We start from the raw sequence: 16,659 nt of genomic DNA on the forward strand, positions 1-16,659 counted from the left end.
GTGGAGTGCCACTTGGTCTATAAACTCCACTCCAGGGCCGTCCCCATGTCCGGGAGCAGCCAACACAGAACAGACATCATGTTTCTTTGTGCTTTTGTTGTTGTTGTTTTTGTTTCTCCATGACAAGGTTTCTTTGTGTAGCCCTGGCCATTCTGGAACTCACTCTGTAGGTCAGACTGGCCTTAGTCTCCCAGAGATCCACCTGTCTCTGCCTCCCAAGTGGCATTAAAGGTGTGTGCCACCACCTCCTGGTGTTTTTTTTTTTTTTTTGTCTCATTAATTTTCCTTTTACAGTCTGAATGTTTTTTGATTTTTTTTAAAAAATCTATTTAGTATACTGTATTCTGTCTGCTTGTATGCCTGCAGGCCAGAAGATGGCGCCAGACCTCATTACTGATGGTTGTGAGCCACCATGTGGTTGCTGGGAATTGAACTCAGGACCTTTGGAAGAGCAGGCAATGCTCTTAACCACTGAGCCATCTCTCCAGCCCGTTTTTTGATTTTTGTCTTTTGTTGTTTTTCCTTTTTTTTTTTTTTTTTTGAGAGAAAACATGAAGTTGGGTAGGTAGGTTGGGGGAAGAGAGAATATGATCAAAATATGTTGTCTATTTTTATGTGTATTATAATTTTTAAAAAGGTTCAGGATACTAGACTGTAAGGGAGAGGTTGGGTCCTTGTTTCAGACTTTCTAGGGACGAGAGTATCAAATAGGTAAAGATTCTCTTCAGAGTTGTAAAATCAGAAATGAGAATATCTAATTGTAGAACTTTCTTCAGAGTACAACCCCAAAGTAAGCAGATCTCTCAGGAGAAGTCAGTTATTGCCAGAATTACTTACTATACTTCCAGTCTTCACAATATGCCAAAATTATTCACCCTCTGCCCTTTGCAGTAACCCAGGACCTTAGGGGACTGGAAGCCCGGCCTTGCTGTCACAGTGGTCAGCAGTCACATGAGCTCCATTTGCTGCGTAGTTAGCGGTTGTAGTCCAGGTCAAGTGTCACACCAGTTGTTAGGAGCACTCTGCTCTTGCAGAGGACCACATGAGGCTTCCCAACTGCCTGTAACTCCAGCTCTAAGGGATAAGACACCTGTTGTAACCTCCGTGGGCACCAGGCCTGCAGGTGGTGCACAGGCATACATGCAGGCAAAACACTCATACACATAGGATAAAATCTAAAAAGAGAATGAACAGGATCTGTGAGTCCCAGAGCCTTGCGGATAAAAGTGTTTATTCATATGGAATATATAAGCTTACATTAGAAAGGTAAAAGTGCAATCTTCTCCCCTAAATTACCTCGTGACAATAAAAGATTCTTAGTAATTTGAAATGTTTCTGTGCAGTAGTTTATAAAACAGTTGTAACCTAAGACTCTTCCCTCGACAACTGAACAAATGTTTTTACAGGACTAACATGTTCAGTTTCCTGCCTCTAGGTGAACGCATCTATCATAGGTCAGCCTATTTGTGCAAACAAGCTTGAGGTTCAGTGATTTAACACGTGAGTATAGACATAAGAATAGAAATACCAGGCACTGGAGAGATGGCTCAGCAGTCAAGAGCACTGGCTGCTTTTCCAGAGGACCCAGGCTCAACTCCCAGTCCCTACACAGCAGCTCACTACTGTCTGTAGCTCTAGTTCCAGGGTACCCGACACCCTCATGCAGGCGAAACACCAATGTACATTAAAAAAAAAAAAAGAATAGAAGATGGTGGGAGTTGCTAATTTTTATTAAGTTAATTTAAAGGTTTAGTGTAGTATTATGTATAATGGGTAAGATGTAGAACCTGGTGTCTGTTACCAGGTGAGTGGATGGTGCAATGTGCTACGTACACACAATGTGTGTTATTCTGCCATAAAGATAAGAGAAACCCTGTTATTTTTAACACAAATGACATTATAAGAAGACGATGAAGTGAACACAGAAGTACCACATAGTCTCCTATAGGAGAGCCGAAACTGTCAACCCGAGCAGGCTGGGGGAACACCTTAGTTGGTAGGATGCTTAGTTAGCATGCACGAAGCCCTGGTTTTGATTCCCAGCACCACATATAAGATGATATAGTGGTCCATGCCTTTAATCCCTGCATGTGGAGGTGGAGGCAAGAAGATTGGAAGCTCAAAATTCTCTTTGCATAGCAATTTTGAGGCCATCTGGGATTCTTGAGACCTTGTCTAAGAAAACCAAGTCAACTAGAAAGGGGAATAACGATGAGGCAGAGTCTGGGCTGGGGGCGTGAGTGCTGTGTGCAGGTATCAGGTATCGGTCAGTCACGTGAATCGTCTGTGGAGGGTTAATGTGCGTTAATATAAAAACGGAAAGGACAAGAAAAGTGGTGCTATTGAAACGTGTTGAAAAGAAAATTGTGTAGTCAGCTGGGGGAGTGTGTGTAACAAGAGACCTGTGAGTCTGGGGCTAGCCTGGGCTACACAGAAAGACCTTGGCTCAAAGGCAATAAGACCTAACAATAAAAAGTAAAAGAAAAACGGATGGTCATGAACAAAATAAAGTATAATACTAATCAACACTGGGATGTTGGATGAAAATATGGAAACCATTTTATCCTATCTACAAAAATCGGCGGTGTAAGCGCATTGTGACTTAGGCACATCACTGTAAATGTCAGGATGCTCTCTTGAGATAAGAGGGAGAGGCAGGAATTACTGGGCATTGGAGAAAGAGGCCTCTTGTATTCCATCTTTCATCAGTTCCTTTAAAATTGGGAGCATATATTTCTAATACCATGGTCCAGGTAAATACTGAGTTGAAAAGAATTTCACAGAGTGTGTGCCTGGCCCTTTTGGCACGTGAGGTACCTAGACTCATGTTTCAAACCTTTCTGCGGTGTTGCCGTCAGAGTGCAGGGACCTGGGAGCGAGATGAAGAATGGCAGTCCGAACTTTCGTTAGACTTGGGTTTGGAAGGAGGAGAAAAGCATCTGTTTTATTCTACGTGAGGCACGAAGTCTAATGTGGAAGACTAAGAAGTGGGCCAGGCAGGGTGCTGCATACCCCATCCCCAGCAGGAGATGGTAAGACCCTGTGTGGAAAACAAAAAGGGACTTCAGGAACTTAAGCAATGGGACATCGCCTTTAATCTCTGCACTCGGGGAAGCAGAAGCAGGCGGGTCTTTGAGTTCGAGGCCAGCCTGGTCTACATAGTTCCAGGACAGCCAGGGCCACACAGAGAAACCCTGTCTTGAAAAACAAAACAAAAAAGAAAAAACAAAACAAAAAGAGAGATAGTTGGTTCTATGAACAAGAGGGATGCTCAGGGAAGAGAGCGCTCCAAACCACAGCTTCCAGAACACTGCACGATAGGAAAGTGTTCACGCATACCTGTGTTCCTTTAGGGTAGTCATGGGCACCTGGAATTATCCGAGGATGTTTCGAGTTGCAGACGTGGTGCTTTTCTACTCTGTCCCAGTCTCTAGCTCATCACTCTTTGCTTTTGTAGGCTTTTTCTTTTTTGTGTCTTATTTTCCCCCCACGAAAACCACCACCACCACCACCACTATAAAGCTATACAATAAAGGAATATCTTTCACTCAGGACAATAAAAGCAGCTTTTCGTGCAAACTAAAAGATGATTTAGATGAAGCTAAAAAAAGAGATTAATACTGAAAATGGATGATTAAGTTATCCGTCTCACACAACTTAGGGATAGGAGTAGACCAAACCAAATGATGGTACAACTTAACGTTAATCAGAAGCAAGAGGGCCTGTTAAAACACTGGTCCCCATGGACCAGGGATTCTGAGTCAACAAGTCTGGAATGGGGCTTGAAAATTCGCATCTTTAATGTTTCCAAATGATACTGATGTCAATAATCAGAGCCCTCTCTCTGAGAGCCACCAGACTGTCAGTGTCCTGCTCACCATGTCTTCCTTCATCAGTATTCACCTGGGAGCATCTGCTTAGGTCCCCACTCCACATCACACATCTGTACTCAAATTGTTTCTTCTTGAAGAGGCCTTGTCCTGGGTGCAGCTGGTAGAGTGCGTGAGCTCTTCACTAAAGGCCGCCTCCAGAACGCCCTTTATGGACTGTTTTGCTTTCTTCCTAAAGTCCTTCCCCAAAAGGGCATAAAGGAAAGGGTTGAAGCAACTATTGGCATATGCTAAAGCGATGGAAATGTGGTCCCAGGATAACGCGGCTTCCATCAAATGAGTTTCTGGGTCCGCAATCAGCAATAGGACTCCAACAATATGGTACGGAGTCCAGCAGACAAAAAAGACAGTCACCACCACGAGGGCCACCCGCAAGGTTTTGCTCCGAGACTTGGTGAAGTTGGATTTTCGCATTCGGAAGACAATGAGGCTGTAACAAGCCACCATGATGAAAAGGGGCACCAGAAAACCCACCACCAGCCTTGTGACATTTATTGCCACCAGAGGTATTGGCTTGTGATTGCGGTGTGTGAACTGAGTGGAATAGTCATCCCGGAAATCAGGGTGGTGTACGTCACTGCTAGAAGCAGTAGTGGAAAGCCCTGTATGAGCAGAGAGAAAAGTGTCGTTGTTGTGTGTGTCGGTTCTGTGATCTTCCATAGGAAGCCCACTGGGGATGGTGGGTAAGAGCACACGGGGCTGTTTTACAGTGTTGTGACCTTGTTCACTAGACAGTCTTGCTGAATCTAGAGGGAATGGATCTTCAGTAGGTTTTTGGAATATTTGTGACTGGAGGGCCATGACAGCTGTCTGACGGTCATCACTTTTTTGGAAAGAGGAAGGCTCTGATCTGTCGTCGGTTTGTCCTATTAGCTGAGCGGTGGCGTTGTCAGTAGTATTGCTTTCTGGTAGATCTTTATACATGTAGTCCCAATAATCAAAATTCTCGTGGGAATCAAAATTATAGGTACATATACTGTGATTGTCTATAGTGAGTAGATCACGGTATATAAATACTGGTACACACATCACAAAGGCCACCGCCCAAACACATCCACAGACGGTGAAGGCTGTTCTCACATTCCGATGATTCTGGCACCAGATTGGCTTGTATACCATCAGACAGCGGTCCAGGCTAATGGCCGTAAGCAGGAAGACACTGGCAAACATGTTGAGGATGATGATAGACGGGATAAGTTTGCATAGGAACAAGCCATAGGGCCAGTAGCCTCTGAGAATCAGGTTAGCCAGGGAGAGGGGCAAGGAAAGGCAGCAGATGAAATCGGCCAGCGTGAGATGGAGAAACCAAACCGTGTTCACCGTCCGCTTCATCTTTAGGCCAGCCACCCAGAGCACCAGCCCGTTGCCTGGCAGCCCCAGTAGACAAGTGAGGCAGAGAATGACCATGGAGAGGATTTGTTCGGCTTTAAGTGGAGGCGGTGCGTGTGGGTCAGTTGAATTGGTGTCAGCAGAGAAAGACTCCATTGTCAAATCTGCAAAAAAAGATGAAGAACATGTTAAAGCTTATAGAAACTTTGTAAAAATAGGTATTCTTAGGAAGCCTTATGTGGTGATACACCCCCCTCAATGCTAGAGGCTCTCAGTAGTCTTGTTTGCAATCCTTCACCAAAATAGACACTCAACAGCATTCTCTGATAGGCAATTTCAAATCTATGATATTGAATTAAATGTGTATCAAAAAGATAACTTCGGGCTGGAGAGATGGCTCAGTGGTTAAGAGCATTGCCTGCTCTTCCAAAGGTCCTGAGTTCAATTCCCAGCAACCACATGGTGGCTCATAACCATCTGTAAAGAGGTCTGGCGCCCTCTTCTGGCCTTCAGGCATACAGACAGACTATTGTATACATAATAAATAAATAAATATTTAAAAAAAAGATAACTTCATTTGGAAGTTCACATCAGCTAAAATCCCCCCCCCTTTTGTTATTTGTTGTTTTTAACCCAGTGCTGCAATTCAAGCCTAGGGCCTGCACACTCTGGGCAACGAGCTCTACTGAGCTACAGTCTCACCCCTTGACTTCCTGGCACACGATCCATGTTGCTCAAACTGACTGACTTGCCCAACTGACCGTACCGTAAACTGACTTGAACCCGTGGTCCTCCTGCCTCTGATTTGCTGGTGTGACAGGAATCGCTACCAAGCTTTGCCGTGAAGTGTTCTGTTCCTTATTTCCACAGCTGTGGAGGCCCAAAACTGTGAGGCTATTTCCACCTTGTCTGAAGGTCAGAGAGTTTGAAGTTGCTCAATTGTTAACAGCAATCAGGGTACATCCTGAGTCAGGATGTGGCTACTTGGTTCTCTGGCGGTAAGATGGCCCATACAGCTAGTTCCACTCCGTGCTGACCCATTGTCAGGAAATTCAAGCACACTTCTGCCCCTTCTTTTGAAACAGGAGGTTTGACCTTGGGAGTGGCTGCCTTCAGGTTACTTGGTCTAGTTTGGGTTCACTACCTAAACAACAGAATGCTAATAACTTGATGTCTCAAAGTATTGAAGCAAGTAACGGTTCTCGTTTGTATAACGTTAAAGCAGGTCTTTGTCTTCCCCCTGTGGTATTGGGGTACAGAAGTGTATGGAAAATTAAACTTGGGGATTTTCAGTATTCACTGGAACTCCCTCCTGGTACTATTCTATGGATTTCCTGTTTTATTATTTTCACACACATCTTCGTATTCTTTACTAATATTTCTCAATCCCCACACCCCTACCCTGGCAAGAGGTGATTTTGTTGACACTGGTCCCCGACACACAGCTTCTTTCTTCACTCAGTGCATAGTGATATTTCATTTGTATTTTAATAAATAAAACTTGCCTGAAGACCAGAATACAAAACAGCCACACTAGTCAGCCATACAGCCAGGCAGTGGTGACACACACCTCTAATCCCAGCAGCCACACTAGGCAGCCATAGAAACCGAGCAGTGGTGGTGCATGCCTTTAATCCCAGCACTAGAGAGGAATATAAGTCAGGATGAGACAGGAACAAGCTCTCTTTCAGTCTGAAGAGTTCATAGAGGTAAGGGCTCTCTAGTGGCTTGGCTGCTTTGCTCCTCTGATCTTCAGGTTGAATCCCAACATCTGTCTCTAGGTTTTTATTATTATTTTTATTTATTTATTTATTTATTTTTTTTTGGTTTTTCGAGACAGGGTTTCTCTGTGGCTTTGGAGCCTGTCCTGGAACTAGCTCTCTAGACCAGGCTGGTCTCGAACTCACAGAGATCCGCCTGCCTCTGCCTCCCGAGTGCTGGGATTAAAGGCGTGCGCCACCATCGCCCAGTGTCCACTACTAAAACGGAACAGATGTTTAAATGAGCAAATAAACAAAAACGTCTAGGTGGACTCTCTCTAATGTGAAGTCACCAAAGAACTTTAGAAAACTTCACTACACTGACAGCAGCGTGAAAAAGTTAAACTTTGCATATTGGGGACTGGAGAGATGGCTTAGAGGTTAAGAGCACTGCCTGCTCTTCCAAAGGTCATGAGTTCAATTCCCAACAACCACATGGTGGCTGACAACCATTATAATGAGATCTGGTACCCTCTTCTGGCATGCAGGCATACATACAGGCAGAACACTGTATATATAATAAATAAACCTAAAAAAAACCTTTGCATATTGTCATTTCATTTATTTAGTGTGTGTGTGTGTGTGTGTGTGTGTGTGTGCCATGTGTGTGCATGGAGGTCAGAGAACAACTTTGGGGGCTCAGTTCTAGCATACTCCACATAGCTTATACTCAAGCTTCTTTATATCTGTCTTTTTCATGCATATATAAATTTTAAAATCAAGGGGCTAGAGAGAGATGGGTCAGTGGTTAAGAGTACTGTCTGCTATTCGAGATGTCCGAAGTTCAATTCCCAGCAACCATATGGTGGCTCACAACAATCTGTAATGAGATCTGGTGTCCTCTTCTGGCCCCCAGGCATACATGTAGACAGAACACTGTATACATCATAAATAAATCTTTAAAATTATTTTTTCAAAACAAAATTTGATAAAATTTAGTTATATCATGCATATTTAAAAACCAATGCTGATGAAATACACATATAGCATAAAATTTACTATCTTAATTAACTACTTCAAATATGCAAGTCACCAGTAGCTTAGTTTCTTTGCAACTAATTTCCAGGATGTTTTCATTTAATAAAAAATAATTCTCGGGCTGGAGAGATGGCTCAGCGGTTAGGAGCATTGCCTGCTCTTCCAAAGGTCCTGAGTTCAATTCCCAGCAACCACATGGTGGCTCACAACCATCTGTAATGAGGTCTGGTGCCCTCTTCTGGCCTGCAGGCATACACACACAGATGGAATATTGTATATATAATATAAATAAATAAATAAATATTTAAAAAAAATTCTCTACTCATTAAACAACTTTTGACAGGCATGGTAGTTCACGCCTTTAGTCCCAGCACTCAGGAGGCAGAGGCCAGTGGATCTCTGTTGGTTTGAGGTCAGCCTAGTCTACATAATGAGTTCCAGGACAGCCAGGGCTATATTGAGAGACTCTGTCTATAGATAGATAGATAGATAGATAGATAGATAGATGATAGATAGATAACAAAACAAAACAAAAAAACCTCTCAGTTCTGGCAAACACCACACTTTGCTGCTATGAACTTGATTATATACTTAATTTAAGTGAAGTCATATGCTACCTGCTTTCCTTCCTTCCTTTCCTGTGTGTGTGTGTGTGTGTGTGTGTACCAGAGGGTCTTAGTCAATAACCTAGGCTTGCCTTGAACTAACAGCAATCCTGCCTAAACCTCTCAGGTAGTGGAATTACAGGCAAGCGCTAAAACGCTCAGCTCAGTCTTTTGCTTTTTATGTCCTTTCGCTTGTGATAACGTCCTCCTAGTATGAGATGTGTCAGGATTTTTGTTTAAAGGCAAAGGTGAATGCCTAGATTCTCAGTCACAAGGCATAAGTATCACCACCAGTTCAAAGCCAGTGTGGGCTACCTAGTAAGAGCCTGTCTCAAAACAAAACAATGAATTTGATGTTCCAGTGTGCATGTGTAGCGTATTTGTCTAATAGACATTTGGATTGCTTCTACCTCGAAGGCATCTAAACACTATAGCTGTTTTTCTCTGCTTTCTATTGCTGTAATAAAACACTGACCAAAAGCAACTTGGAGAGGAAAGGATTGATTTCTTATATATTCAAGGTCAGAGTCCAGTGAGGGAAGGCAAGGGGCCTGGAGGCAGAGACTGAAGCAGCCACGGAGGAACGCGGAGGAACACTGTCTACTGCTTGCTCCTCACAGCGGTTCACCCTGTTTTCTTATGTGTCCCAGGACCCGTCTATCTGGCCAGTGAGGACAGTGGGCTAGACCCTCCCACATCAGCGGCAATCAATAAAATGTCCCATAGAGTTGTCTGTGGGTCAATCTGATGGAGGCATTTCTCAACTGAGGTTCCTCTTTCCAGATTACACTAGCTTGTGTCAGGTTGAGAGAAAGCCACCCAGGACAGCAGCCACGGATGTAACACAGTACTTTCTAGACTTACTATTTCAGTGAAGTCCCCACACCACACAGGAAGATGTAATTTAAGGAACATCAAGTTTTTATCTAATTATTTTCCAACTTACTCCCTAAATATATTTTTTTAAACTTTTCATGTTTTTAATTATTTATTTCGTCTTATTGTGTGTGTGTGTGTGTGTGTGTGTGTGTGTGTGTGTGTGTGGTTGTGTGAACTTATGTACCCCACATGCATGCAGAATTTTATGGAGCAGAACAGGGTGTCGGATACCCTGGAACTGGAGGTACAGACAGTAGTAGCTGTCATGTGGGTGCTGGGAACTGAACCCGGGTCCTCTGGAAGAGCAGCTAGTGCTCTTAACCCCTGAGCCATCTCTCCAGACCCTAAATATCTTTCATAAGTGGTTTCTCCACAATGATCTAAGCCGTAACCATACCACTCATTAGGGCATTGATTCTGGAACTCACTCTGTAGACCCTAGCTGGCCTTGAACTCACAGAGATCTGCCTGTCTGTCTCCAAAGTGCTGGGATTAAAGGCCTGTGCCATCACCGCCCGGCCAGGGTGTTAGTTCGTAACTTTAACACAGCTTCTCTTTCAAGGCTGATGGCTTGTTTGAGGTTTATTTTTCTCAATGATCATTCTCGTTTGTTCGAGACGGTTTCTCTGTAGAGCAGTCCTGGCTGTCCGGGAACTCACTCTGTAGACCAGGCTGGCTTCAAACTCAAGGATCTACCTGCTTCTGCCTCCTGAGAGCTGGGATTAAAGGCATAGCCACAATGCCTGGCTTGAAAGATCATTCTTAACTGTCTTCTTCAGAGTTTGGGTTTATTTTGTTTTCTGTTCCTATTGCTCTGCTAAGATTGTATGGAGAACTCAAACCCGAACCAGTTTTTCTATCTTGCGCAATGCAGTTCTTATCTGTCTCTCCTCCTGGTCTGTGACGCCCTCCCGATCAACACCATTTCATTTTCCTAAATGGAGGCTAGTGATTTCTGTTTAGAATCATATCCCTTGTGTGGCTTTTTCCTTTCTCTATACTGCATTTCCAACTGTTAAAATGCTTACTCCTCAGGACTAAACTCTATGCATTCTATCTGAAATATTCTCTTCTAATCTCTTGAAGATTCTCCTGTCTCTTCCTTGCCTGGATGAGTGTGTGGTTGGATCTTTTCTGATATGCTCTATGAGGTGGCATATTTTATCTTGTGTTGTAATCTTTATCGTGACCCTAAACTGTGTGATGGTCATGATAAGACCTATCTATAAATGCCTGTTCGCCTGATTGTATAGCCCAGGCTGGCCTCCAGCTGGGGAACTTCTGCTTCAATCTACTAGGCGTTGGACTCCCAAGGCATGTACCACCATGACCGGGAGGACGCTTGCTTTCCAGGTTTCAACTTGTTCGCTTTCAATTGCATTTAAAATTTTAGTTCTGAGCCTTTTCATTTTTTACCCAGACCGCTTTCTTAATTCCTATGTTATCTCTTCTAATTTGTTTGTTTCTAAGTTCCCAATTATTGCTGGATGTAATAGCACTTTACTTTTTTTTTTTTTTAGCGGAAGTCCAGATATTTGGAAATTGTTCTGCTGAGCTTGACAAAGTTTGCCACAGAGTCTTACCCGATAAGCAGAAGTTAAAATAATGAGTCAACAAAATAAAAAAAAGGAGAAATGATTCCCATCTTCCTATCTGTCTTTTTCTATGCAGATCCCCAAATCCTTCTAGCCCCTGATGTGAATGGCAAGACTGCTGATCTATTGTCCCGTCCCAGCGTTAATGCACTGATTCATAAGATACCGAGAGAAAAACAGTCAGAGATTGCTAGGAACAAACGAGCACACAGAAATCATCCCTCTTCACTTTGCAGTTTTTGATGCTGAAACTCAGGGCACTGTGTGGCCCTCACAGGGTCAGGGTCACAACAGGAAAGGTCACAGGTGCAATAACTACAGGCCAATGTTCTTTTTACTGCAAGGATCACATCGCTGAGAAACCGCGGTCTTGATGAGAAAGTGGGCAGTGCTCTTAAAAGAACAGGAGTTGAAAACAGCAAGGTCCCGATATGAGAGAAAGTGAGCTCTATGCTGTGAGCTATCGTTTAAATAGCACAAGTTATCTGCTTTGAAAGTGGATGCAAGTCAGGCCTTAAAAAGTCATCACTGCAAAATCACAGTTCACAGTTACCCAAACCCCTCCCCAAACAAAAACACCCTCTATATTTAAGATTATTAGTTATTTTTTTCAAGATTTTAGTATTGAGTTAGCCAGCAGTAATTATAAAGATATCTAAAATCCTGAGCCTAAAATTTACCTGAGATGAGTAAAGAGAAGCAGATTCCCAAATCAATTGCTAATTATAGGATGATAGAGCCAGCAGCACCAGGGAAGGGCTCAAAGAACTGAAGGGAAATTTAGCGAGAGAGACAGAACGGGAATCCTTATACAGGTATATTCATATGCATTTCCATATACATGATGTGTGGACCTGTGAACAGTGGGTGGAGAAACAAGACTAATGGGAACAGAGTCAGAGGCCAGAAGAAACAGTCATTTTATGGAAGGGAGTGAATGACAAATATTCATTATTTTTGGAATAAAAATCTTAAAAGCAAAGACAAACAGAATGAATAGGATTTAGTAAAAGAAAGTAGTCATGGGGATAAGACAGGAGAAATAAAAGCTAGGGCAAGAGTCGGGTATGATGGTCCACATCTTTAATCCCAGGACTCAGGAGGCAGAGACAGGATCGACATCTCCGTGAGTTTAAGGCTAGCCTTGTCTGTGTAGTGAGTTTCAGATCAGCCAAGACTACACGGTTAAGACTCCCTAAAAATATAAATCTTAGGACAAGAATAGAAGGAAACAGAAGATAATGAACTTGGAACCACTGTACATAAGTAGTATAGCAGGCTGAACAAAGCCCAAGGCGGCAGGGTCATCTAGGTTTTCTTACCAAACACACCAAGATGGAATCCGAGGGCTCCAGTACTGATCTGCCGGTCACCAACAAATCCTGTCTGGTCCCCACACTTGGCTGAAATGAAGTCATGAAGTACATCGGGCCAGTGGCTGAGCACTTTCTTCCCCCCGTGGTAAAGGGAACTCAGGAGCAGATAGACTGCTATCTATCTGACTTCACAGGAAGGGCTGTGAGTCATGTCTTAAACGGTTCAGATAAGAAAAGCAGAAGGACAGAAACGGGGAGTGGACTCAGACGGTCTCTGCAGGAGCCTGGCATCCTAGCTTCTCAATGCTGAGGCTGGAGGCGAGAAATTTCCAGGCAGGCCTGCCTGGGCTACGAAGTGAGGTGTTTTTATTTATTTTTATTTTTTTCCTTTTAAATTAGTTTTATTTTATTCTTGTGTATGTGTGTGCCACATGTATATGGGTGCTCACAGAAGCCAGAAGAGGACACTAGATCCCGTGGAACTGGAGCATCATGTGCTCGGTCCAGAGTAAAAAGTGTTTTTAACCTCTGAGCCATTTCTCCAGTCCCACAGAGTGAGGGGTTTAAAAGATTTATTTGTTTTATGTGTAAGAGTTTTCTCTTCGTGTGTGTGTGTGTATACACAGGCGTGTGTGAGCACACGTGTACACACACACACACACACCTGTAATATGAACAGACTTTGCATACAAGTAGAAATAAAATGGAATGCAATGGGCATGGATATGTTCATGAGGGTGGGGCAATCTGGGAAAAGTGAGACGTAAACAAGCCCTAAATGATTACAGGGCTTGAGTGCACAGGCAGGTGACAGGTGCTGAGTATGGAGAAGCTGTGCCGGAGGCAGGGGTAAGTGAGACCGCAGCCGGCTCTGGTGGCCTAGCCTGCAGGCACCAGGTTGTTTTCACCAGGTGACAGCAGAGTCCCAAGAGCATTCCTGCTGCAAAGAATCCTTTCCCGCAGGGCGATGGTGGCGCACACCTTTAATCCCAGCACTCGGGAGGCAGAGGCAGGTGGATCTCTGTGAGTTCGAGACCAGCCTGGTCTACAGAGCTAGTTCCAGGACAGGCTCCAAAGCCACAGAGAAACCCTGTCTCGAAAAACCAAAAAAAAAAAAAAAAAAGAATCCTTTCCCATCCATCCGGCATGGCGGCCACATCTGAAAAGCAGGCACTTGGGGTGCTGAGGCAGGAGGATCACACGTTCCAGACAGCACGAGCTACAAAGGGAGGTACCTACTCAGCCAGGCAGACAAAGACGTCCCCGTATCATTCTTGTATATGCGACCGAAGCCGATTTTGGTTCTCTATATGGAGCGACATAGAATGTATTTCAATACATATGCTCTACTGTGACAAAAGCTCCGGTCAGCACCGATCGACTCATCCACAGAACAGCTTTGCTCCATTCCTTGTTTGCCAGCAAATAATCTGGGATGACTGAGTCAGAAAATCTTTAAAAAAAAAAAAAGTGAGAGCTGTATAATATCCTTTAAGTTATTTCTATTGTTTTTTATATACGTGAAATAGTATGGACATATAAAAAAATTGAGATAATACTAAAATATGAAGAAAAAGGATGAAAATATGAAGTATTTTTATTTCCTACTTTGCTTCTAGAATAGCCACTTTTAATAGGTTAGTGTCCATATTGTTTTTTATATACTTGAAATAGTATGGACATATAAAAATAAATTGAGATAATACTAAAATACGAAGAAAAAGGTTGAAAATATGAAAGATTTTTATTTCCTACTTTGCTTCTAGAATAGCCACTTTTAATAGGTTAGTGTCCAATTCTTCTTGATGTTTTTCTGAAATGCAGCATATGTATAATAAATTATATATATGGATATATATTAGTTTTTATTATATATGGATATATTAGTTTTTATTATATATGTATACATATTAGTTTTTATTATATATGGATATATATTAGTTTTTATTATATATGGATATATTAGTTTTTATTATATATGTATACATATTAGTTTTTATTATATATGGATATATATTAGTTTTTATTATGTATGTATATATTAATTTTTATTATATATGGATATATTAGTTTTTATTATATATGTATATATTAATTTTTATTATATATGGATATATATTAGTTTTTATTATATATATGTGTATATATTAGTTTTTATTATATATATATATATATATATATATATATGGATATATATTAGTTTTTTGAAACAGGGTTTTTCTGTGTTGCTATGGCTGTCCTGAAACTAGCTCTGTAGACCAAGCTGGTCTCAAGCTCACAGAGATCTGCCTCCTGAGTGCTGGGGTTAAAAATGTGCACCACCACCACCTGGCACAAATACTTTTTTTTTTTTTTGGTTTTTCAAGACAAGGTTTCTCTGTAGCTTTGGAGCCTGTCCTGGAACTAGCTCTTGTAGACCAGGCTGGTCTCAAACTCACAGAGATCCGTCTGCCTCTGCCTCCCGAGTGCTGGGATTAAAGGGATGTGCCACCACTGCCCAGCACAAATACGATTTTTTTAAAAAGTAGTTTTGAACAAGATGTAACATAATTGCTGTGCGATTTTATGGCTTGACCTTCCTCTGAACAAATCAGAATTTATTTTAATGCCCACATACAATGTACACAGTTTCATTACATATTTTTTCATATGTGTGTGTATATTTTTCCCCCTCAGTATTTGAAAACATTGAAGAATGAAGGTATTCAGAAGGCATACAAAAATAGTATTACAATATGTTGGATATTCATACATGTACATATATATTCACATAAAATATATATTGTTGAGACAACTCGTTACCATGGTCAAACATTAAATTAGAAGGATTAAAGTGAAAACTAAAGTTTCTGGAACAGATTTGTTTCAAGATTTACTTTATTTAACCTTTTAAAATTTTATTTTATGTGTTTGATTGTTTCGTCTGTATGTATGTCTGTGCGCCACTTGTACACCTGGAGTCTACAGAGTACAGAGGGGGCATTGAATCCCATGGAGTTATAGACTATAGTTATAGTTATAATTCGACTTATAGAGCTGTGAGCTACCATGTAGATGCTGGGAATTGAACCCCAGTCTTCTGCAAGAGTAGCCAGAGCTCTTAGCTGCTAATACATCTTTCCAGATCCTAGATTTATCTAAATTATAATTCTGTATATTTGTGGACATCTGTGTGTTTGTGCATGTGAGTGCAAGTGCCCAAGGAGGCCAGAAGAGGGCACCAGATACCCATGGGAATGGAGTTACAAGTAGTTGTGAGCTGGGAAGTGAACTCAGGCCCTCTATAAGAGCAATGAATGTTCTTAACGCCCCAGCATCACTGATCTATTTTTTAAAATAATACAAATAAAATAAGCAAAATTTATATAAAATGCAAATGTAAACATGTACTTCCATTTCATGCTTTTTTTTCTTTTAAGTTTTTGTGTGGATGTATTTGTGTATTTGAGAGGGAGAGGTACATGTGTACCTGTGTGTATGTACAGCTATGTGTGCTTATGAGGGTGCTTGAAGAGACTGGGTGAAGATGTTGGGTGTCTGGTGTTTGGCTCTACCACTGGCTACTCACCCTGAGCGGGGGTCTGTCACGGAACCTGCATCTGGGCTGGCTATCTTCCAGGCCCCAGGATTCTATTCTCTGTCGACTTTCCAGGGCTAGGATTACAAGCATGCACCGGGCTATGCCCAGCTGTTTATATGGAGCTAGGATCCAAATTCTGGTCCTCATGATTGTGTAGAAAGTGCTCTTAGAACGCACTCAGCTGCTTCTCCAGCTTCTCATATGCTGTGGTGGTTTGAGGGGGGACGTCCCCTTTAAGTCCCAGGTGTTCAAGCTTCCTTGGTCCCCAATTAGTGGCTATTTGGGGAGGATTTAGGAGGTGTGACTTTGATGAAGGAAGTACGTCACTGGAAGATGGGCTTTGAAGTTTCATAAAGACCCCATTTTGAGTGCACTCTCTTGTGGGATATTTTGGTCACCCCCGGAGACACCCAAGACTACCAATAAAGTTTATTTTGAATTGAGGGAAGAGCTAGCTAGCTACTTGCTGACCAAAATTAGCACATAGAGGTTTTGGAGGACCCCAGGATATATACAGAGACACAGGAAGTAGTAGGGAGTGGCAGAGAGAAAGAAAAAGAGAGAGAGAGAGAGAGAGAGAGAGAGAGAAAGGGAGTCACTAGTTCCTTCTCTGCCACTTATCTGATCAATCAAGTTTTTACTTAGTAATTTTACCAACATCTTGGTATCCAGATTGGCCTCTTCAGGAACAAAATATTCAGCGTCTAGGGATTGGAACTTTGTGTCA

At 42.2% G+C, this 16,659-nt stretch overlaps 1 protein-coding gene across 1 annotated transcript; it reads right to left on the reverse strand.

The window, feature by feature from the left end:
• Positions 1–3,726: 3,726 nt before the first annotated feature.
• On the reverse strand, positions 3,727–12,486 carry C3ar1 (complement C3a receptor 1). Its single transcript, XM_041679511.1, has 2 exons — positions 12,359–12,486; positions 3,727–5,383 (listed from the first exon to the last, which is right to left on the reverse strand). Exon 2 carries the CDS (start codon positions 5,373–5,375, stop codon positions 3,936–3,938), a length of 1,440 nt encoding a protein of 479 aa, XP_041535445.1. The 5' UTR covers positions 5,376–5,383; positions 12,359–12,486; the 3' UTR covers positions 3,727–3,935.
• Between the last annotated feature and the right edge of the window lie 4,173 nt (positions 12,487–16,659).

The sequence above is a fragment of the Microtus oregoni genome, unplaced genomic scaffold, assembly GCF_018167655.1.
Source record: "Microtus oregoni isolate MIOR12 unplaced genomic scaffold, Mior012 000002F_ref0000024, whole genome shotgun sequence".
In the NCBI taxonomy this organism is placed as follows: Eukaryota; Metazoa; Chordata; class Mammalia; order Rodentia; family Cricetidae; genus Microtus; species Microtus oregoni.